This window comes from Chanos chanos, chromosome 8 (genome assembly GCF_902362185.1).
Source record: "Chanos chanos chromosome 8, fChaCha1.1, whole genome shotgun sequence".
In the NCBI taxonomy this organism is placed as follows: domain Eukaryota; kingdom Metazoa; phylum Chordata; class Actinopteri; order Gonorynchiformes; family Chanidae; genus Chanos; species Chanos chanos.
Window position 1 is genome coordinate 38,034,735 of NC_044502.1, and position 18,944 is coordinate 38,053,678.

The following is an 18,944-nucleotide window of genomic DNA, read 5'->3' on the forward strand; positions in this document are numbered from 1 at the left end:
GCCTTAAAAACACATGCACTTTTCCTCAATCAAGGATTTTCCACAATTTCTTACTCTGGCGAGAAACACGAGGGCCATGAACTGGGACACGGGTTGAAGTTCAGGGTTCATACCATATTGCTTATTGAGGGCTTGCCCTTAGGTTTGAAACCGTTTATGAGTCAGCAGTGAGCGACGGTATTCTCTCAGGTAGATGTTTACTGATGACCGCCCGGGTTCTAGTTGTTCTTGGGCAGCTTGGCATTGCGCGTGGGAACGTGCCGGCCCTCTGACTGGTGGCCGAAGAGAAACGTGTGTTTGTTGTTGTCCCTGTTGCTGGATCTGGACGTTGCTGGGGTGGGGTGTGGCGTCTTAGTGAGGGCAGAGGGGTGGGCTGTGGCCCTGTTGGAGGCGTGGTGTTGCTGGGCTGCTCTGGAGGACGCGAAGAGAAAGGTTTCGTTGTTGGCATTCTGGTTGAGGTTTGCCTCGGGCCTGTGCGATTCTTGTCTCTTGGCTGCGTTAGCAGGCCGCACGATGGACACCTGTGCTAGTTTCTCTCTGAGCTGCTGCACCTCACAGGCCAGCTGTTCCACTGGGTGCTGAGTGATGGAAGACATTGGATGGGAAAAGGCCTGCACGCATGACAAAGGCACATGGTTTTAAAGGTTAAAAAGAGAATAACTTCGGAACTGCATGTCACAACTATGATTATTCTGGAAAGCACAAATTTAACTGTAAGGTTAAATTTGTACCAAAGATACCTCATAAACCATCATTTCACAGGTAGCTTATCTGTTATATATAACAATTGTTCACTGACATCTGCAGTATAGTCTTCATGCTGTTTTGTGCACTATACTGAACCAACATCAGTTTATCAGTAATCAGTCAAATTCACATATGTCAGTACCAAGCTTCAGCACTGTGGTATAAAGTGTAACATGGGGCTAATACCTGAGCATGTAAGGCTCCTCTCAAATAACAGTCCTTCCACACCCTGACACAGGGTCCTAGGAGCAGAGGCAGCAGGGGCTCGTGGGGGTCGTGGAAAGCGGTGTTGGTGTTTTGGGGGGGCTCTGTGAGGGAGCAGGCTTTGATAAGTCTCTCTAGCCCCGGCAGGCTCTCGGAGGAGGGAGCCCTGCGGTGGCTCTTTCTGTAGGATGCCGAACTTCCCGCGCTCCGCCACGGCAGCAGGTTGGAGGGGGATGAGAAGGTGCCGCGAGACAGCAGAAATACTGATCCTGGGACACCATCACCATACTGAAAAAAAAAAAAGACACGACAGTGTACTGAGAGGGAGGAAAACTGTTGTTTCACATAGTCTAATAATCTCGATGGCAAATGACTTGAATCTGGGAAGGTTTAAGAAAATGGATCTTCATTGCGTAGCTAATTGGAATCTGTCTGTGATGCACATGTATATAATTGACTGTCAATCCATCGCCATCATAAATGCATCCTTCACTTTCAGACAGTTCACTCAAATCTTATTATATTTATGCTACTGTTACTATATTTATGCTACTGTTCTTCGTCTTACTCGTTACAAATATTTGGTTCTGGTTTTAGTCGGGTTAAGACGAAAAACATAAGGAGGCGCTCGCTTGGTCTTACCTGGTTGGGGTCTAGGTTTGTGTTGAGGTTTCCATTGAGGAGTGGTTGTGAGCAGATGGGCTGGCTCACAGGCTGTGTGAACCGGGCTTGTCTCTGGCTGCTGTACTGCAGAGCCCAGTCCCACACCGGAGGAAAAGGAGGGTCCGTCGGATCATCAGAGGCCCCTCTGGGCAGCATCTCTCTCAAGCCATTAATCGGGGTGTAACTTTGAGGAAGGTGCTATCAAAACATTCACATTTACTCGGTGAGAAACTAACGGTGAGCAGTTTTCATTCAGAGGGGTATTTTTACACTAACAGTAAAGTATTGTGTGGACCAAGGCACAGTTGAGCAAGCAATTTATGATGTACAATCATAGTTTAAATGATTTTGTAAATAACCTGTAAAATAAATTGTTCAGATAACATCAGAGGATGTGAGATGGCAAGCTATGGTGAAGGTGTGGAAAATAACTGATTATCAAGCTCTGAAATGAAAAGTTGAGCGAGCAGAAGCTCTTTTGAAGGTCATCTGACTCATCTGATGCTGTTCTGAAAATGTTGTGGGTACACTCAGTGTGATACCTGTGATCGCCTACACCTCTCTCTCTGGCAGTTGGCCAGGAAGCTGCTGAAGAGGGGAATGTGGACGCTGTCATGCAGGGCCAGGAGATAGTCTCCAGTAAGCTGGAATCGACCAGGGTACTGATCCCACAACTGCCACACACAGTCCAAGAAGAGCAGAAATACAGGAGCCTGCCACAAGGGGGCAAAAGAGAGGTCACATTGTACGTGGAAAAAAAATACTCTATTAAATACAGACTCAGTGGTCAGTTTAATGGGCGTATCATTCTAGTACAGGGACAGAACCGTGTTCAACTTCAGACCAGTCTAAATTTTGGGGAGGGGACATGGATCCTACATAGCGTTGGATACATTGCAGGAGGATGCTGAAACCCACGCAGACGTGTTGAACGCGTTATGCAGTGTTCAGAGACTGAACGACGGTACATTCATGTTATAAACAACCCATTCCGTCTCATACCAAAAATATGTCGCTAGGTTTAGGCCTGAGCACTGCATAGACCACTCACAGAAAATAAACTTGATGTAATGTTCCTGGGACATTTCTGAGATAATATGTGAGTCACAACATGATGTATTTTCCTGCTGGGAGTATCCAAGTGAGGAAGACAAACTGTACTCCTTCACGGATATACCCGGTCACCGACAACGTTCAGATAGACTGTGGCATTCAAATGTTGCTAAATTGGTAACAAGGGCCCTAACGCGTGCCAGGAAAACATTCTCCACATATTACTCCACCACCACGATTCTGTGCCACTAACGCCAGACAGCATGGAAACATGAACTGAAACTGTTTACTTCAAATTCTGACTCTGCCATCAAAGCGATGGAATGGAAACCTGGGTTCATCAGACCAGGTAATTGTTTGTTTATTATTATTATTTTTTTTTTTCCCATTCTGCAGCTGTCTGGTGTGACTGTGTGCTTTTATCTGTTCGGGGGTAGAACTCGGAGCGGTCGTCTGCTGTAACCCATCTGTGACGGCATGCTTTAACTTAACAAAACCGACAGGATGCGTGGTCTGAGATGACACTCTGCATACCTTTGCTCATGCCAGCCCGTCTGCTCAGCGCGGAAACTAAACACCTAAACTCGCCGTCCGCAGGAGCGACCTATTTTTGTGAACTGGGCGCTGTACTGAAATAAACCGGCTGCTGAAAAAAACCCAAAGCCCTCTGCAGCGTTTCTCACCTCCTCTTTGTCGCTGTCGCGGTGGTAGTTGATTCGGCTCAGGAAACGATGACCCGCCATCACCCATTCCTTCTGGACCAAGCTCTGGAATCCTGCCACAGTCCTACTGTGTGGATCGCACATCACCTGGACCAGACTGGATACCACGCAGTTCATATCACGGTCTTCAGGCTCTGCAAAAAAAAAGAAAAAAAGAAAAAAAAAGACCACAGCTGTTTTTTTAGCACAGCATGACCATCTAAAAATGGATGTTAAAAAAAAAGGAAAGAAAAACTTAAACAGCATGAAAAAAAGATAAAACAAATACTTAATTGAGATGACATTGATTAAAAAATTTAAAAAAAAAAAAAAAATTAAAAATCAAGCCATGCCACAAAGCATGTGTCGGATACAGCGAGATTCTCTTTAATAACAGCCAGGTTTTCTCCTTGTGGTGTTAATTGTGGCTTTGTGCTCAAACAACATCTGTTGAGCAGGTTGCGTAACGACAGATGGGTGTGTCAGATACGGTCGCCAGAGAAAATCACTGAGTCATTTTTTTTTTCTTTCATGTACTGGTAGGCAGGAAAGCTTTGGATTCAGCGGTTTGTGTGGACCATAATACTCTAAAGCAGAACATATTTCAGGTTTTAGACGAATGCGAAACACGAAGGAAATGCACAAAAAAGAGGAAGCCAGTGTAAATGCTCCTGTTAATGAGCTTTTGAGGGGCTGAAATTCTCCACTGCTGATCTGTCTCTCCGGGAACTGCCCAGACTTTGCTCTCAGTCTCCCCAGAGCCCTATCACTAACCCAAAACATTCTGGCATATTTCGGTTTTATAAATATTCATACAGGCAGCAAAGCATATTCTGGTTTGAATAGGAAGTTGTGGTTCGGTTAGAAGGCTATCTGTTTTATGCAGATTTTCACACTTACGAGTTAACCATTTCAAAATAAGCCACAGAGGATAGCGAGAGAATGAGGACAGCTCTCTCAAAAATTCCCCCGCGCTGCCACCTTCGCAAACAGTAAACTACAGCGAGTCACGCAAATCTGTCCGGGAAAGTGCCGAGGTCAAAATTCTGAGGGAAATCTTTAGTGTTTCTGGGCAATGCAGAATGGGTAGGTCTTCAACAGACGTTCTGTAAGGGTGATGGGGTCTTACACTTAATTTATGAGCAAAAAAAACCAAAAACCCCTGCATATTTCCATAGAGAGATCTGGAAAAGCACAGATGATGGACTGAACTCACCTTGGAGTGCTACAGTAAGGTGACCTCCTCTAAGCAAGCATGCCACTTCAGCGGCTTTTCTCAGGCAGCACCTGTGTGTAAAAGATTGTTTGGCTAAAGCTAAAGGTCAAGCACACTGCAAAAGGCATAGAAACAGTTCACCTGGACGGGAAATTTGAGTGGTCTCTCTGCTTCTGCAGTTTTGCTGTGCACTATAGGCTTGAAGACATCTTAAGACTTAAAGCTAAGGAACCACACAATACTACAAGGACACATGGTATATCAAAAGCTTCCTTGTTGTATCTGCCAGGGTTGCTCATTACTTTCACTGAACAACTGGGCTTTCAACCACAAATGGTGATATAGTGTTACTACATGGCTGCTGGACACTGGTGTTGTTACTGGTGATTGATAGCTTTGACCTAATGCTACTGAGTGGCCTTTACCTGGTATAGTCCAGCCAATGAGTGCCCTCAAGAGTCGACAGCCATTTATCGTCTGGAACAGTCACAGATGCCGAAATATCTGCTTGACAGAGGCAGAAAAAAAGGCAATATCATATGAATGTAAGTATGATTTCACAATTATATGGCAGTTTGCATATGTGTAAACAGCTATAAATATATATTTAGGAGAGATCCATCACTATGGAAACTGTCCGTGACAAAACAGCGGCATATAAAAGACTCTCACACAAAAACACAGAATAACAAGTCACGACATGGAGTTGGACTAAAAGACAACACATTCCTTGGTGAAGGCCAATCACGCAACAGTCAAAACAATAATATGTGTAACACGCGAACAATGCTTGGGAACCGTGTTTGTGAACGGCCAGTGAGGGGAGAAGAAAGCCCTCCCTCAGGCCCAGCTGTGGGTGACACAGTAGGAGACGCTTGCCTCATATACACCATTTTGAGGAATTTTGTGGGCCAGCGTTGGGTTGAACCACAAGATGAAAGCAAATGCATACAAAACATCAACAACGTCGCCGATCCCAGAGCGCTACTAACATTTCTTTCTTTATTTTTTCACAATTACAGAGCGTTTTGCATTCACATAGACCGCAATGAAAAAGAAAAATGTACTCAAATAAATTCTGCTTAGTTTATTTTGTCTAGTTGTACTGACATCAAACTATAAGAATGCGTAATTAAATATGAAACGTCATGATACGGCCGTCGTTTAACAACTACGCTGGTCACTGCCGGGCCCCTAGGTCTAATGGGAATATTACACTCGTATGGTGTGGAGTCATGAAGGAAGTAAACAAAGATACAGAAATCTCTACTCACCCCCCAGACACAGGGCTCGCAGTCGTGTGTGTGCCAACTGGATGTCGGCGGGTGAGGGCATTTCTTCACCCAGATCCACCACCACACATACCTGCTGTCCTCCAAACAGCACCAGCTCCAGATTCCTATGAAATCCATATTACAATTTACAGTTAGGTATTTGGCAGACGCTTTTAGCCAAAGCGACTTACAATCAGTGCATCAGTCAGATTCCTAATACCTCATAAGCAGAGATCACAATAAGACTGTCACTAGAGTTCCAGCGGCACACGTTGCCGCCGTCACGCGGCCTTTCGGATTCTAACACACGAGGACAAAAGCGGAACTTTGAACGCACCTGATGTCATCCTTCTCGTGGTAGATGTTGTTCTGAAAGCTGGCCATTCGTAACAGGTCACTGCCACGGGGATGACGCCAGCACCATCGCTGTGCAATCGCATCACCAAAAAATCAGGAATGGCATATTTCAAATGGCTCTTATTTATTCTAGATAATGCATCTATATTTATCCACACAAAGTCATGTTCGAAATAAATATCTTTGCGTGAAACAACTTTTAGAACATTCTCCGCAGTCGCTGAGGGGTGACGTGAATGGAAATGCGCTTTGCTGACGCACTTCTCTGTGTCAGATAATTGAGTAATTTGGCAGGGGGCAGAATTTTCATTCCTGAACAATGAACTGAGAAGGCTTGAGACTCACAGGAATGCGTCCTTCGTTGAAGTGAGCGAATGTTTTCTTCAGCTCTGTGTCCAGAACTTTTTGAGGAACCACATTAAACCTGGAAAGACTGGTGATAACCAGAAAGGAATGTATTCAGTGATGTTCAGTGAAGTTTTAGAGATGTTGTTTTGTTCGCGCCAGCATCAGGCAGTTCAACATGAGTCTCAGAACATTTAGTCCTAAGGTCTAATTTCTGTGCTAAATAGCATCGCCTGTGTATTGCTCTTATATGAGGCAGAGAGTTTAAAGATTAACCAGGAATTTCTCTCGTGCAAACAGAAAGGGTAATTGGCAACATCTATGCTTTATAATTGGGATTAGTTTTACCTGGTGGACATCTCAAAGCGGTCGTTGACAGAGCTGACCCTCCATCCCGTCGCCCCTGTCCTCTCCAGCTCCTGTTCCCAGTCTGCCGGACACTCAAACCAGTTCATATTAGGGTCACGTCTGCGGTTGCTCAGAAACTGCTTCATCTCTGCAAACACGGCAGAAAGGCTTTGAACACACACTACTATTCTCCATTTCTTTCTGTAATACTCCTCTAACGAGCTGTGAGATGAATTTGTTCCCTGAAATGAACTGACAATATGAAAGTGTGTTGCACTGAACATGAATTGAGTGACCACACATAAACCTGGACAAGGTTCTACAAAGGCCGCAGGGTGACCTGTATCACATTACTGTACATTATTCATTTGACTGACAGTCACCCTTCCTCTAAGCACATCAGCTGAGCTCACGTTTCTTCTTATGATGCATTTAAATATCCAGTGAATGACTGTAGATAACAGAACTTTAGCAAACACAAAGATCGATGTGTCTTGCACATTGCCAATAAACCACATTCGATCAACTTTATAGTGCTTTCAGCATCTCCCATTCACTGTGAATAGGGGTATACAGTGAGGCACTGAAGTAAAATAGCGTGCATAGCTACCAGGCACTGTGTGCACATCAAAAGAATTTATGCTCTGTGATGAATATTAAAATGCAGTTATCAGGAGTGTGCCATCATCGTAAATTAATTTTGCCTGGTTGTATGATTAGCCGCACTCACCAATGCTTCCCAGAGCAGCATTCTGGAAGGAGAAAAGCGTCCCAGGTTTCAGGGGCTGGTAGGTCTTTGCGATAGTATAAGTAATCTGAAAGAATAAAATGGAGTCAGAATAACGCAAGATGTCACCCACGATGACTTATGCCATCACACAACCTCCCCTCACAGACCTACACACTCACACACCCAAACCCACAACCACCAACACCCATACCCACACACACACTCACACACACATCTCCACCCACGTACCCACATCCGCATACAAACACACACACACACACACACAGCTTTACCTCTATGGCCTGAGTATCCGGAGTCAATCGGTCAAACAGGAAGCAGAGGACACGGAGGTCTCGACAGTACAGGACCAGCTCCTCAGGAGTGAACTTCAAAGATGAGTTAGGAGTCACCAGTTTGGTCCGGGACGGCCCCACTAAACAGCAACACACAGTGACAACACACGCTATATGCAACGAAAAAAAAAAAAAAGAACAAAAGCAAGTTGAGGGAAGGTAGCAGAGCTTGGTAACAGACTCTCTTACCGGCTACAACCTTCTCAATGGAGGCCAGAGCCACATCATGGTCACCAAGCAAAACAGGATCTGCATTGTCCTGCGAACAGAGGTAAGCGGAAACAGAATAGTCATTGATAATGCAGTGATTTAAAAACAGCCAAAATTCAAAGGAACAAATCAGGCATTTACTAGACATACCACAGTCAGGTAAAATAAAGGCTAAGGTCGCTACAATTAGGATTTAGACGACGCCAGAAACCAACTAGACTGATAGATGATTCGCCCACATAACAGATGCATGATGAAACCCATGGCCTTGCCCAGTCTAGAGAGCAACACAAAGCAGCCTGTGTATGAAAGAGGGACAGAGGCCATTCTTTGGAAAGGTCAGTTATCTTTCGCGTTGGCACTCACGTCGGGTTTCGGGCTGTCCTGAGGCACGAAGGCTACTCGGAAATGGGTGCAAAACAGAGTGCCAGACAGCCAGCCTCCCCCCTCTCTGGCAGACAGCTTCTTCCTCACCAGCACCGCTCTCTGGAGCACACACTCTCCTGACGACAAGGATGACAGATTAGTCCCACACACACACAAAATACATGCTAGAAATCTGTAGCGATATTCCAGGGAGTGTGAACTCCAGATTAAAACAAAAAAATTCTAGCGAAAGGAACATTCAGTGATACTTCAAACGCTATTGCTGAGGGGATTACCACAGAAAATCATGCATTTTCTTGGCTACTGTGACCAATTTGGCCCATGTACTCAGTGCGGATTATAAAGAACAGTTGCAACAATTTGACTCGAACATTTCTGAGAAAATAAGTTGTGGTTCAGACATAAAACTTAATAATGGGTGGTTCTGTTTTTCTGTTTCTTTTTTTAATGGATTTTGATCATATGCCCCTATGGTTTTCGTCTGTTTTGGTCCTCTTTTTTTTTTCTGTTGCTCATGGTAGAAAACAGCCAAGAGACTGATTCAATTATCACAGATATGCGCAGCCACTCCAGATGGGAAAGCCAATACATTCTCAGGCGACGGAGGGATCGATCATTTGCAATCACGCTGTGAGATTTCCTTTTCATTCACATAGTTTCAGGAAACTGACTGAATATGAGGACATATTTAGCATTTCCTGAGAGTCGGCCAACATTTCAAGAATGTTTTTCTCGTTTAAAACGAGCTCGAGTCGGTATATTCACTTTGAAATTGCGTTAAAAAATGAAAGCACACGATTTGCATTCCATTTGATCCATTAACATTAGAGTCTCCTATTTCCCGAGAGGACATATCACATGCGCAAAAGACACACAAGTGTATAGTAAAGTGCATTGAAACAGAGCCACTGGTAGCTAAAGCAGGTTTCTATGGCAACAATGACGAGAAAAGGAAGTAAGAATCTTCTAATATCCTTGATTGGTCATTATGTGTTGTCAACCTGACACAGAGGGTGGAAAACTATCTTTTCAGAGGATTGACAAGCAGGTCTAAATGGACTCTTAGGTCTGCTGAAATTCATACAAATGTCCACTCTGTTTGGTCCCTAAATAACATAACCATATTCTCTCTTTTACATTTTGTTTTACCTTTTTTTTTGTCAATTTTACTGAGCACTACTAATCCAACCCTGAGACAAGGTAACTGAGAAAGGGAAACGCTGTAATCAGTAAACCATTTGTTACTTAGACCACATTATCCACACATCTGAAGGAATGGCTACAGTCAGGACCATTAGTGTCACACCAGTACTTGGCCTGTTTTTGATGACGGAAGGATTAACACGAAAATCTCGCAAATAGTTCAAAGACAGCCTCAAAGCCACAGTGAGAATGCCACAGCTTTGACGCATTTGGCCATAACAACTAACAGAAAAAAAAAAATTCTCAGAAACATTCTGTGATTATGTTTATGTTATCCTCAGACGCATGATGCTGGATAGTAATCGAAAAAGAGAACGTGCTCGTCAAGATTTTGAATTAACATGGCGAAAGAAGAAGGAGAAGAAGAAGAAGAAGAAGAAGAAGAAGAGGATTACAAACATATAAATATGCCTTTTTACTCTGTCCCTATGGATTGACTCCCCAGGACATTTCCTAATTTTATGTCCCCCTGAGGAGCAGTGGGGCTTCAAAATTCCATCGGCATCATGGGACACAGATGTTCGGGAAGGTACAGGAAATGTCGGAAAGAACGAGGGCAAATGTGTTGCTGTCTCGGTAATAAGTGAAGACTACAGATATTCAAAGCACAATGCAGCTTAGGACTGGTGCTGCCAAGATATCACTGACCTATTCCAACTACATATTTACAGGATGGAGTTTCTAGCGCATTTCTAATCGGTGGCATAGAAACTAAAGATGAACCATAAAGAGGAATACGCGATAGGCCAATCTGAACCGCATGCTGCATCGTCATTTTTATTTTCACCTAACCACATTTGTTCTCCATTTAGGTCTGTATTCAGCTATGTTAGGAATATCAGTTCTCACTTGGAGCTGTTTATACAGAGAGATGGATAAAATTTTTCTGGGCTATGTAAGCCGGGTTTTCCTGTTTTATAGCTGCTTTTCACATCTGGTGAAATACCAGTCAAAAAGAGAAAATTCTATAGCTACGCTAACATTGAGCACTGCCTTTTTAGAGCTAGTAAATATGAGGCCTGCACACATAATTACACCACGGGTTTATATGTTATCAGCACGAGGACCTCGCCAGTGAAACTTAACCTTGAGGAACCGACATTCACACAGTGAGGCAAGTCAAACACACCACAGATGAAGCAGTCAGCAAGAAGTCAAAGTGCCTTTGATGACCAAGCACATTTTACGTATTTATCAGAACGAGGCACTTCTGACAGTCAGCTGACAAAACCACAAAGCAAACCAACAACAAACAGACAAATTCTATTAAAAAAATAATACTGGAATAATAACAACTGATATCAGAATGTTGAACTCTTGTTGAAACTTTTGTCCAATTGATCTTTCTTCTGCTAACCACTGACCAATTCAAAGTGATATATACATATGTATGATAAAAAAAAAGCTTGGTAATGAAGTAGAGGGCAGGGTACAAAGCAACAGTTCTCTGCTCTCGCTTTGTCTCTGATCATAAGGATTCAACAGGCACCACAATCTCCCCAGCCATCGCATCGTTTGAGCTTCTTTGACCCATTGGCCCCCAGGGGCCGATTCTGTTTCAGCTCATCCTGCGTCCGAAGGTTATCTGAGAAAGTGCTGAGCACTGGTACAGCCTTACATGCTGTGTCTATGACTATGTGACTGTCTGTGTGTCCACAAGACAAGGCAATGTGAGCCCTATTCACCTACAGCATATTCCACTGCATGTCTCTGTGTGTGTGTGTGTGTGTGTGTGTGTGTGTGTATAGATGTGCTGGAGTATGTGTGTGTGTGTGTATTTAGGTACATGAGAAGCTATTCTGAAAGGAACTGAGGTATGGCACATGATATCGGTGTACCTTATATCCAGGGTCCAAAATGCTTAAAGCAAAGCTGACCCATCAGATAGGCTGCTACAGCTCAGATATCTTGTCAAGCCTTCAGATTCTTCAGATGGCAAGCGCTTGTGTTGTTGCATTGTGTGTTGAGTTTGTGTTGTATCTCTTGTAACATTCAAATACCATAGGCATGCTAACTGCTGTTATGGAAAGATTTACAAAATGTCATGACAAAACAGTAATGCATTAAATAGGTAATGTGTTATTTCTGTCAGAGAAAAGCTTATCCTGAGGACAAGTTTCTGACTTATATGAAGCTTAGAATAGTACTCAGAACACCAGGGCTAATATAGCTCTTAAGAGTAATATAATGAAATAAGACTGACAGATAAAATTGTCTACTTGTGTGTACAGCCTAGTTGCGTGTGTGTGTGTGCGCGCGCGCGCGTGTGTGTGTGTGTGTTTGAAGGAGGAGGTGGGAGCTTAGTTGAAAGTAAAAAGGAGTGGGAAATATAGCTCACTCCCATGGAGGTGCTGAGCAGAAGTGCTGATATGAAATGTTAAAGATTAGCTTGGCTCAGCTAGGGCCTCTGGTCTGCCAACATTCCTCAGCGAAAGCTCCTGTGCTGGCACGCTGCTGACACTCACTTTATGACAGAGAACTGCTAGGGCCCCCCCCCCCCCCCCCCCACACACACACACACACACACGTACACACACACACACACACACCACACCACACTGGGCAATTGTTCTCAGGCTATTCAGCACTGTGCACTGCTCCCAGGCCTGGCTACCTAATACGGGCTGAGCTTTGATGTTATCCTGACAGTGGCCCGTTCATTCCACTGCACACTTTGCACTATTTCTCTAAAAAAAAACCAAACTTGTCAGTGTAATAATGATACCTGTCATGTGTATGTGGTGATATTTACCTCAATTAATGACCAAAAAAATCCTTTATCATACATATATTGATCACGCTGAGATACTGTTTCACATAACACTATGTTAGTTGAACCTGATGTCACATCTCCAGAGGAGCACATTTCATTTGTTATCCTGAAAGATTAGTAATACTAAAAATGTGACACAAAGTCAAATAAGCAAATCAAAATCAAATCAATAGCCAATTAAAAAAAATGGTCGTTAGATTAAAATCAAGTGAAATTGCAGTGCTGCTGAATGCTACAAAAGGTAACGCCACAGAGGCGAAGGTCATTTCACGGAGCGTCTATGCAGCTACACAGAGGCTAATGGCATAATGGTGAGTTTGTTGTGTGTAGTGCTGCCTTCAGCAGGCCTGGGTTTTGACGACACACCTGGTAAGCAGCAGAGTCCAAACATCTCTCTCCCTCGGGCATGGACACCACTGTGGCTTAGCATCCTTTCCTGTTTAGTGAGAGAAAAAGAATGAGGATGAATGAAACAGGGGTGCAGAATGTATTAGACAACTTTTTCAATGGGTTACTGCTGCTGTTTGCTCTAAATGAAAAAAAAAAAGTCCTTTAAAACTTTAGTTAAAAAAAAAAAAAACGTAAAAAGGGAAAAAGGAGTTTGTTTTAGACACTTAAAAAGTGTTTATTTTGTCACAACATCGTGAGCAGTTTTGGTGGCCATCAAATCATGCTTAGTGACAGGGCCGTATAATAAATACTCCATTACACTGAGTTTCCATCTCTCCTTTTATTTCTTTTTCTGTCTGCTGTGATGCTGTGTGAGCAAAAGCCAGACTCTTTTCTGGCAGGAAAATTCAGTGCACTAGAGCCACAGACATGGTTGTTACCAGGCTGGCTACAGTTACATGTGGGTCCACTTAGCGACATGCTCCTCCTTCTCCTCCTCAAACCGCTTTTTCTTTAAAAATACACAAAACAAAGCTTGTACACAAACTGGATTTACTGAGGTTCTTCCTTCTTTTTTTTTTTTTAAAGTGACAGTCAAGAACAAAAAACCCTGAAAAACTAAAAACTAATCCAAATAGCTATTCCTGACACGCGTCGCCTTTTACGCAATGAGATGACACGAAAACATCTGTGAAAAGCACTGATTCTTCAGCAAAAAAAGTGCTACTTTTTCTAAAAAAAAAACAAAAACAAACTGTTCATAAATATTAACTACAGTCCTTAAAACTCTAAAACGTTATAACACTGAGAAAAAAAAAAAACCCATGCATTTCTCATTAGGGGGGAAAAAGAAGTCGTCATTTTGTGGGTGGATTTTATGGCCAGACAAAATTAAAAAACCACGAATAAAAGCACCATGGATTGAACGCTCTAAAACGGCACTCTTCCAACACCTTGTGATAGGAAAAGGCTTCAGCTGATTTCCTGCACCAGTAAAGCAGCCCTGGTGGACCTTATCCCCCGTGCCTGCAAGAACAAAGCAGACCTTTTCACATGACGGGATGCTGAACTGGACCGATTCACACAAAACCGCTCTGTCAGTGCAACTGATACTCTTTACTTTTCAACAGAGGCAGAGGAGGAAATTTAGAGCCTAAGACTTAAAACCTGTGCCTCACCAAATATATCACATATGGCACTTTGACACACATATTTAGATAAGGAACATTTTAGGCAGTTTTTCTTCCCCCTTTTTTAGTGTCAAAGTCGTTTTCTGTAATGCTATAAATATTAAATAGGCATAAAAATGTGATCATTCCTGCAAGAGAGACCTCATAAACCTGATGTGAATTCCAGCTGTGCTATCATAGAGTAACTCAACTGACTGATGATGTCACTGAAATACCCTGAGGGACACTGTCCTCTCATAGCCTCATTTAGTCAGAAATAAAGTTACATAGTGCCTACTTTATTGTTGTAATTACTGTTTTATTATGCAATATTCTTTTGTTATGCAAGTTATCTGTGCTAGAGTCTACTAACCTAAAGGGAGGGTATGTTAATATATTTAATGTGTAGAACTCATGTGTGGTATTTTGCTGTAACTAAATCAACCTCAACATTTTACCATGCGTAGGATTACCCTGGATACTAAGAGGACTTCTATTCCAAGACCAAACAGTATAATTCAGGAGAAGACCAATTTACTCTATCATTGTTTAATACATTTTTGACCCACTCTGCCTTCAAGTCTTAGCAAAAAGGCACAGAATTAACAAAGGAATCAAATTTTCACTTTTACCCTTTCACGGCTTTTACGGCTTTTATTAATCAGATTTGTTTCTGTGGTGTTTCTCACCCTTTTCTGACTTTGACATTGTACTGAAATATCTCAATATAAACAAACATATACGGTTAAACAATCCCTCATCTTTGCACATCAAAGGATAACTGGAATTGTTGCATTTCCCAACTTTGTCAGGAAAACGTTCAATCTGCACCATTCCCAAAGGAATTCTCTTCCAGTACAAGAAGGATTTAAGCTTTGATGCATTCAAGCTCGGTAAATGTAACAGGCTAAAAGCACGTTCCCTCTTGATCCCTCAGAGTAAGGGAGGAGGCAAGGGTAGTCCCCCCCCCCACCCCCCCCCCCCCCCCCCCCCCCCCGCCTTCTCAATGTTTCTTCTCAGCTTCCTGGGGGAAAACCACAGAGATGTATTGAAATTTCCATTGCTCAAGGCTTCCCTGACTTCTGTGGCCAGAGTATGCAGCTAGTCCATCTAAAAAAAAAAAAGCATGCTTACCGCCTCAAAACAATCCAGGCACACGGCAGGAAAGTGAGCAGCAGGAACACATCACATAAACCTCACGCCGTTAAGTTTATGGCTTTTCGCCAGGAGGCACAATACGTCTCTGTATTTGGCATTAATCTTCTCTTAAGTGGGTTAAATAGAGTCCCCACAGGTCTCTTGTTTTTAGAGTCCACTGCTCTGTGGCACATTATGTATTTACTTATTACAGCTTGTTTCTCCCTGTGGAAATTTCTATGCCCCCCCCCCCCCACACACACACAAAAAATGAGAACAATGGGGATCTTGAGGTCCAGTGTCTAAATATGGACTCACTTTGAAGAACTGAGCCATTTGAAGTCTCCTATAAAAATTCTCATGTTTCTGCAGACAATGGTATGCCAGAAATCAACCGCCACTCCTACCCAGTTATTACCTGATTCTTTCCCTCAGCGATTTGGTTTTCAAATTCAACATCAGAATAATGGAACAGAAATGTCACTCATTTTAATTACCCACCAACACAGTGTAAAAACACACGGGCACACACACGCACACACACACTCACACAAACAAACAGTCCTGGGACACTTAGAGAAAAAAATAAAAACCAAAACTGAACTGTTTTGTGTAAATTCATATGTAATTAAAGAAAGGCTAACTGTCTGCAACGGCAACAGGAAACGAGGAAGTGGAGACATTTAAACAAAATGCAACAAAGGCAATGCATATTTGATGGTAGATAAATTCATATCTCATCAATGTTTAATTCTGTTTCTAATTCTAATTCTAATTAGTGTGAAAGTCATACTGTGGGCCCCAGGACTCCAAGAATGTGGCTTTAGATGCTTTGTACAGAGCTTTGTCTGTGCAGTTCCATAATTTTCCCCGTGGAGTCCTCTGTATGCCTTTATTCATCAAATCAAAGGATACTAGCTGCCTTTGAAACTGTCTCTTTTCCCCTTTTTTTTTAATGTAAAATTGTAATTACATTTCCTTTCTCTAACAGTCTTAGGACTGTTTGTGTGTCAGTCACGCTTTTCATTTTCTTTGGTTGATCACGGCCATTGAGACATCAGAGGAGAATCCAGACCCTGGTGCAATGTAAATAGTGACGGAAATCTCAAAGGTCACTACAAGGGAGTGTCACAGGTTGACTCTTGGTTATTTCTGGCTTCTTGTTTGAATTTGGTGTTTGCATGAACCTACAGAATGACAATGTCATTTCCCTTCACATGTATGACTACATCGATCACGGTGTAATCAATATATTTTTTAAAAAAACCAAATTCATCTAAAAGGAATAGCGGGGGGAAAAAAAATTAAAAGTTACTGTAAACAAACACCCGATGATTTCTGAAAACATGCAAACGGTTAAGCCAACCATCGCAGTCATAGGAGTGTCTATCTATGAATGAGTTGATATTTCTGTCTCAATGGCATAGGAAATCTCCTCTCAGCTTGGAGTCTGAGGCTATAGTCTTGAGGTCTGGGCCCAGAGGGAGCGGGTGTGTGTCTGGAATATTTATACCACTCAAGTCCTTTTTATCACCCCTGATCTACTGCCACACGGAAACAAGCTGAGCTTTAGTCTGAAATTTCTCTCTCTCTCTCTCTCTCTCTCTCTCTGAGGCCCTTTGTGCACTGAGGTTCAGAGTCCAAATTTTAAACAACTATAGATAGCTTTCAGGAAAAAAAAAAAAAAAAGAAAAACGAAGACATCAAGAATGAAAACTAAGACAGACGAATATTACAAAACGCTCCGAGGTTGGCCCGCCAGAAGAAACTACCTCGCCCGAAAATCTCATCTAAAAAGCACACGTGTCGCTGTGGTACCGACAGGAAGACATTCCACTTGAAATACAATATTCACTTCATAAAGGGAAGTGAATCTCCGACAGTGAAAACACAAAAGGAAACCATTTTCAGACGATTCACCAAATTTAAATGGGTTAGCTAAAACCACCGGTTCTAACACTATGTTTGTGTAGCCCACACTCATTAAATCCACTTAACACTGAACACATGCTTTAATGTTGTTTCAGTGAATTCCTTCTTTGTTTCTTCTAAGCCTAGAACTGCCTTTTCAGCATTACATATTCATAGACCTAGTACAACCAACGTATAGTCTTTCCCCATGTCTGTAGTTTCCATGGCAACAGCCAGATGTTGTGCACATCACAGCAGCTTGGCATGCGAGCGGTGCCTGGGGGTGTAGTAAAGAGGCATCTGCTTCCATTTTTCCCCTGCGGCTGCTCAAAATAACCATGGAAGAGAAGCCTCAGAGTAAAAGAGAGCAACAACAGCTCATGAGAAACACCCAACACGCCACAGCACCTAACTCCGCTCCACTCAGTATTTCTATCTTTGTAGACCATGCTGACATTAGGCCCTCAGTGTAGTTATGTGCCCAGTACAAGTTAATTGAAATGACTTATTTTCCCCTGTGTAAACATAAAAAGTGCTCTCTCTAGGGACAGAGGTCCGTAAGAGATCGCATCGAGTTACCAATTTTATAATATGCATCAAAAAATATTCGTAAGAAAGGTGTTGATCTGTCACATGAATGTTGTGATCAACGTTTGGTCTACCGATATATTTTGCAATTTAAGAGTTCTCTTAACTGATCACTGTCAAACAATAGAGAGGACAAACCACATGGATGTGAAAATCTTTCTATTACTTTTTCAATAAAAAGTCAAGTATTTCAGCACTAAACATATCGGTAAGTTCCAGACGATAAAAGAATTTGCATTCTTTTTTTACTAGTCAGACGGCAGTGGTTGTCTTGGGACAATCCGAGAATATGAACTGATTGAATAATTTGTAACTGATGACATAAACTTTTAGAATATAAACATTGATAAAGGGGTATAAACTGAGGGTTAAACAGGACTATATTGTCTTTTGCAGTGGCTCTAGTTGTTCATTTCATGGGTTAAATGGTCGCGCATTTGGAAGTATTTCGGTATTTAAAGGGTTTCAAGAGTTTCTTCAGCGTTCTACGGAAATCTTCTGTCATACCATCTTAATGGTTTAATCAGCTCTTACTTCTCGGGTTTCATAATTTACAAATGTCTCTATGTGAATGAGTTTGACACACGACAGCTATTAAACGTGAATGACTTTTGGCATGTCTTTGCGGAGCAATTGACATATACTATATTTGTAGCCTGCTTCAGAACTCAGACCACATAGGCTAGCTACTAAGTACCCAGGTTTTGTTAGTTAAACGATTTTATTAATTTAAAATATTGTAAGAAATACAATTAAATACTAACGCTGTTGACAATGGTACGTTGCAGCCTTCTTCACATAAAAACATCGATTATAACGATTTGAATAGCCTAAGCTCCTTCATCTCAATTTTTCGAAGCTCTCTGAGTTCACAGCTGGTCAGGCTGCTTGAAAATAAAGGGAAAAAAACTTAGGCAGCCTAATGGAGCCCACTGACTGAAAAAATAAACCTTTATGTTCTTACTTACCTTTATGTCTGGGACCATTTGCCTTACTTTGAATGTAGTCTTTGATCCCGTCAACATGTTGACTAACATTAATTTCGAGGGATCACAAAAAATTGAAATTATGTAGCGACAAGCAGTCTTTGTAAAGAAGAAGAGATCACACGTGAAGAGGGTTTTATCCGCTCCATCTTACAGTTCCTTCGTACTAATTAACTGCATAAACCTACATCACCGAGGA

At 42.3% G+C, this 18,944-nt stretch overlaps 1 protein-coding gene across 1 annotated transcript; it reads right to left on the reverse strand.

Moving 5' to 3' along the window:
• Positions 1-218: 218 nt before the first annotated feature.
• mtmr11 (myotubularin related protein 11) lies at positions 219-18,784 on the reverse strand. The gene is made up of 17 exons (XM_030782617.1): positions 18,728-18,784; positions 12,931-13,000; positions 8,568-8,704; positions 8,181-8,250; positions 7,932-8,071; positions 7,639-7,723; positions 6,909-7,056; positions 6,561-6,648; positions 6,196-6,284; positions 5,859-5,983; positions 5,010-5,088; positions 4,585-4,655; positions 3,351-3,523; positions 2,157-2,327; positions 1,594-1,812; positions 934-1,239; positions 219-611 (listed from the first exon to the last, which is right to left on the reverse strand). The coding sequence occupies exons 1-17, from the start codon at positions 18,782-18,784 to the stop codon at positions 219-221; spliced, it is 2,421 nt and encodes an 806-aa protein (XP_030638477.1).
• Between the last annotated feature and the right edge of the window lie 160 nt (positions 18,785-18,944).